Source organism: Portunus trituberculatus, chromosome 27 (assembly GCF_017591435.1).
Source record: "Portunus trituberculatus isolate SZX2019 chromosome 27, ASM1759143v1, whole genome shotgun sequence".
In the NCBI taxonomy this organism is placed as follows: domain Eukaryota; kingdom Metazoa; phylum Arthropoda; class Malacostraca; order Decapoda; family Portunidae; genus Portunus; species Portunus trituberculatus.
This window is the reverse complement of record NC_059281.1, coordinates 335,535-341,102: the sequence shown is the minus strand read 5'-3', so window position 1 is coordinate 341,102 and position 5,568 is coordinate 335,535. Positions and strand designations below refer to the sequence as shown.

The window sequence follows — 5,568 nt, the reverse complement described above, 5'->3', positions numbered from 1 at the left end:
ACCAATTCCTGAAACTTTTCAAAAAGAGTTAGCCATATGAATATCATAAATGTCTTGAAAACTTTTGTTCTGGTATAGGTAAACTGGGACTAGAGAAATAAGCAAAGTATTCCAGAGTTTATCAGAGAAAGAGGTGAAAGACTGAAAATAATGGTCTTGTGCTCCGGGGCCGCCAGAGAAGGGGAGGTACGAAAGCAGAAATATAAGAAAAGCATTCGGCATGACAGAGCGGTAGGAAACGACTGCACATGCATCACTGCAGCGGTGAGGAAGATTTTGAAGCAGTCAATCAGCTGAGAGGAGTTGATAGGATGAATATCTTTTGATTTCATTTTGTAAAACATAACATATAACAAGGGATCAAGAATCCCTTGATACATGTGAAAGATACGCTATACATTCATTGTTAGCAGTTGGGAGGATAGGATAAACTAGCGAAAAGAAATCCAAATACCTGAGTCGATAGATTTGGTTCAGGAGAAGCAATCGAAGATTTCTCATGGTGCACACGATCGAGCGTCCTTTAGGGACCGCTCTGCAATGGCAGTTCCGATGGTTTCTGTTGGGCCTGCTGTGACACCTTGTCTCGGATTGGGCTTCTTGTGATGAGGGTTCTTGACATGAAGTGATCTGATGATGTTGTCACAGCCGTCCCTTGTGGACCTACAGTTACGGAAAAAATGCAGTGCGGCCTCACCCTCGTCCTCCGGTGCCCGGTAGGAATGGTGATGATTCACATCACTCACCGTTAGGGAGAAAGGCTGCGGTCCATCGACCCGATACATCTCAACTCCCGGTGTTTTCTCGTCGGTTAATTATTCCGAGATAGGTGAGTCATGGGCATATCTTTCATAAGGCCACGATTCACAGACCTTAGCTCTTTTATCCGTTCGTTAGCCGACATTGATACTTGTTCTGAGGCTGTTGATTATTTCACTGATTTTTTTTACGTTCAGCAGCACTTCAGCCAGTCCCCCGGACATCCGGTCGCTTTATTTAGCATCCCGTTCCTTGGTGGAATGCAGCAAGCACTAACGCTGTGAGAGAATAACGGGCAGCTTTCTCTCGTCTCCAGCGACATCTTTGGGACCCGCAGTGTTTCGACGTTTTTCAACGTAGCCGTGCTCGGGCCGGCCGCGTTTTGGGGTAGGCACAAAGAGCCACTTGGAGAGCCTATGTCTCTTCCATTAATGTTCACACCCCTTTTACGGATGTAGTTAACAAAGTTCGCCGAATTGCTGGGAAGTTTTCTGCACCTTCCTCGCTAGTCTTGTTGTCTGCTGGGCAGACGGTGGCAGACCCCGCGACTGTCATCGACCTCTTTGCAGAGTAATTTGCCCGTTTTTCCCGAAAGGATCCTGCAGCGCCAGGTGCACGTTACCGCCAGAGTATGGAATCTCTCCGGGTCACCATTTTTTTGCGATTGGAAAGGAGTCTTATAATGTCCCTTTCCCTGTCTCCGAGTTGCGGACGGCTTTGTCCCAGTGTCATGGCTTTTCTGGTGCAGGTGATATTCCATGTCTGACAGTGGATGGATGGATGGATGGATTTTATTATAAGGCGCCGCAACATCTATGTCTGACTGTGTTTTTACCTTTTCATTAAATCTTTATAATATGATTTGACATACCGGTGATTTTCTATCTTCTTGAGCTGTGGCAATGGTTTTCCCATTTCCGAAGCCTGGGAAAGATCGTCTTATATCTTTGACATCCTGTATTTCTAAAGTGTTGGAAAAGATAGTTAATGTAAGAGTCATGTGGTACTTTGAGAGGAGAAATTACTTGTCGTCAGTACAGTATGGTTTCCGAAAGATGAGGTCTACTATTAATGCTCTTTTGTCCCAGGAGTCTTCTATTTGTGAGGCCTTCGCTAATACCACCATCAAATAACCATGTTTTTTGACTTGGAGAAGGCCTACGACACGGCTTGGTGTCATGGTATTCTATGTTCCTTGTTTGATTTCGGCCTTTGTGGCCACCTTCCTAATTTTATTCAGCAGTTTTTATCCAGACATCTTTTACGGGTTCGAGTGGGGAGTGTTCTCGCTGAGGCTAGTACTCTAAATGATGGCATCCCACAGGAAAGTATTCTTAGTGTTATACTATTCGCTGTTGTCATAAATGGTGTTATTGGCGTTCTCCCAGATGGCGTTCATAGCAGCTTATATGTAGACGATTTATGTATTTCCTTTTCTGCTGCTAGGATGTCACTGATTGAGCGCAACCTCCAACTGGTGATCAATAGGGTGTCCCGTTGGGCCAACATAAACGGTTTTCGTTTCTCCACCTCGAAGACCGTAGCTATGTATTTTTTTCGTAAATGTAATGTCCATCCGGATCCTGATTTATGCTTAGCAAATAGATCCCTCATGTGTGGAGGCGGCTCGATATCTTGGCCTTGTGTTTGACAACTGCCTCATCTGGGTTCACCATTTCCATTCTCTTAAGGTGTCTTGTAGGGAGGCACTAACCCTTCTTCAGGTCTTAAGTCACACCACTTGGGGGTGCAGACAGGGACACTCTACTGCTTCTTCGCCGGACATTAACCTTCCCAAGTTGGAATACGGTTGTGAGATCTACTACTCTGCAACGGAGACACGTCTACGCCTGCTAAACTTCGCGCATCATGATGGGGTCCGCTTGGCTACGGTTGCATTCCAGACATCTACAATTCCTAGCCTACTAGTGGATGCTGGCTTCTGGCCAGTCTTCGCTGCTCCGGTGTTGGTTTCGCCTCAAAAAAAAAAAAAAACATCGTCTTCCTGATACAACCCCTTGTGTGTCAATATTGCGGGAATCGCGTTCGAAAGTGTATGTCACTTGATCTAGTCTCTCTAAGCCTTTTGGCCTTCGAGTCGCCTCTCTCATGACGGATTTATCTATAATCCCCACTCCTGTCTACTCTTTCCGATTCCCTCGAGTTGATTATTGGCAGTTTCCCGTTGTCTTGTTATGCCCTCTTGCCATAGATAGCAAGAAGAATTTCCTGTCAGCTCTATCTCACACATGTTTTTTAGAACACTAGTTTACCCATTTCGATGCCATCCCTGTCTTTACTGTTGGTTCTAAATCCGATGCAGGTGTTGGGTATATTTTGGTCTTTCCCTCCTTTTAGCGAGCTGGCAGCCTTCCTTCAATGGCATCAGTCTTAATTGTGGAGCTGTCCGCCATAATCCTTGTTTATCAGATCATTTTTACCCTCCCGGTTTCTTGCAGTGCTCTTATTGCTCTCTCCTCCTCTATTATGTCTCATAACGGGTTGGTTTTATCTGCTTTAACTGCTTAGCAACAGAGGATATCGTGTTGGGTTTTGCTGTGTCCCTGGTCATGTTGGTGTTCCTGGGAACGAGCAGGCAGATTGTCTTGCTGAAGAGGCAGCAAGTCACGCTCCATCCCCTGCCCTTGTCCCATTTCGAGATGTATTCCAGTGCATTCGTCAGGCGATTGTTGCAAGTTGGCAGAGGAGGTGGCAAACGGAGATTGCCACCACGAAAATGGGAGAGATAACCACTTCCGTTTTCCATCACTGGACATACACCCCATATCCGCGAGCGCCGTACACAGATTGCATTGACGCGACTGCGAATAGGTCACACGTACCTTACACAAAGATACCTATTGACCAGGGACCTTCAACCCTACTGTGATGTATGCCTGGTACCGTTTACTGTGTGGCACTTGCTGGTGGAGTGCCCTAGTTTGATTGACTTACGACACTGCTACCTCTACCGGTGTCGTGGTAGAGATAGCTGAGTCTATTATCTCTCTAAGGTCCTTGGACCAGCGTGTCTGGCCCCTGGCCATGATGTTTTTGGATACCTGGGGGAAACTGGCTTTCTCCGCAATATGTGAATTTTATTTTATAATTTGTATTTTGATGTTTTGTTTATAATTTGTATGTTGATGTTTTATTTTCACTAATTGTATTTTTAGTTATTTTAATATCGTAGTTTTTTTTATAGTTTTTAGTTAGTTTTGATGCGGTTTTCTTTTTTAATATATTGTAGCAGCGCCAGATGACCCTTGTTGCAGCTTCTAATAACAAAATCCAATCCAATCCAATCCTTCCCTGCAGGACATGCCTGGACATATGGCCTTCCCCACGCCTCCCCACCATGACACAGTCGAATACACTGGTGAACTTGAAATGAATAGTCTACCACCTCAAAATTTAACCCACTTGCTCAATAATTATCAACAAAAGAATAAGCTAAGGAAGAAGGGCCGTAGGTGATTAGTTAGGTCATGGAGTGCGCAAGGGGAACTATATGGCCACTACCACAAATTTCTGCCACATCTCCAAGAGCATAACTCTGATTCCTACGGATATTACCTGCTGGTCGACCATGCCGTGTGCAATTAAATATTGCAGCGATTTACATTTCAAATAAAAAGACAGGACACAAATTGAAGGAAGACAATGGAACCAGGGCTATGTTTGGTCATTACACTGCGCTTCATGACCACAGGTGAAGCCTATAAAACCTTTGTCGAATTATTTACGTGTTTATAGTCTTATTATCGTCCAAGACTCGCTTTCCAATTATGATTTACCCTCTTGTAACAATGTCATTATTGCGGTAGATTCGTTATGTTATCGTTACTTCATCGTCCGGTTTTCGGTCGGTCTTTCTCATTTGGGTTATTGTACAATTTTTGAACAGTCACAAATATGACGACCATACAACGAATATGACGATGGATGGATGGTTTGAAATTAGGCGCCATAACATCAAAGGTTATATGGCGCCGCTACAGTAATTTAAAATGACAAAATAGTAAAAAAAACTAACTAACTAAAAGTAGTTAAAAACAATACAATAGCTAAAAAAAACTAAAAATACAAAAAAACTAAATAAAACATTAAAATACATATAATAAAACAAGAATAAATTTCACAGCGTTGCGAGAAGGCCGGCTTCTCCCAAAAAACTAAAAATGTCATGACCTTGGATTTGATGGCTGGATCTTCTTTAGGCGCCGCAACAGCTAGGGTCATATGGCTCCGCAACTATTGTTTAAGAAAACTAAAAGTAGTTAAAAACAATAAAACTAAAGGTAACTAAAAACTAAGACTACAATAAAGTTAAATAAAACATTAAAATATATAATAAAAAAAAAATTTACAAATTGGGGAGGAGGCACACCTCTCCCAGAAATCTAAGAAAGTCATAGCCAGGGGCCAGAGAAGCTGGTCCAAGGACCTTAGATAGGTAAAAGACACCGCTATCTCTACCGCGACACCGGTAGAGGTAGCGGTGTCGCAACTCAATTAAACTAGGGCACTCTACAAGCAGGTGCCGTACAGTGAGCGGCACCAAGCAGTTATCACAATAAGGTTGTGGGTCCCTGGTCAACAAGTACCTTTGTGTAAGGTACGTGTGACCTATGCGCATTTGCGCCAATAAAGTTTGTGCACGGCGATCCCGGACATGGGAGTATGTCCACTGAGGGAGAGTGGAAGTAGTGATCTCTCCCATTTTCGAGGTTGCGATCCCCGTTAACCATCTCCTCTGCCAAATTGCTGCAATCGCCACAAGAATAAAATGAAATAGGTCTCGAAACG

The 5,568-nt window shown here is 43.8% G+C and overlaps 1 protein-coding gene across 1 annotated transcript in view; it reads right to left on the bottom strand.

Annotated features, from left to right (window-relative positions):
• The window catches only part of LOC123509868 (lactosylceramide 4-alpha-galactosyltransferase-like), a 49,253-nt gene extending 48,468 nt beyond the window's left edge, over nt 1-785 (bottom strand). Inside the window, exon 1 of the mRNA XM_045264453.1 lies at nt 509-785. Within this exon, the coding sequence (XP_045120388.1) occupies nt 509-785 (277 nt within the window). The remainder of the gene's footprint in view (nt 1-508) is intronic.
• Nucleotides 786-5,568: the final 4,783 nt, after the last annotated feature.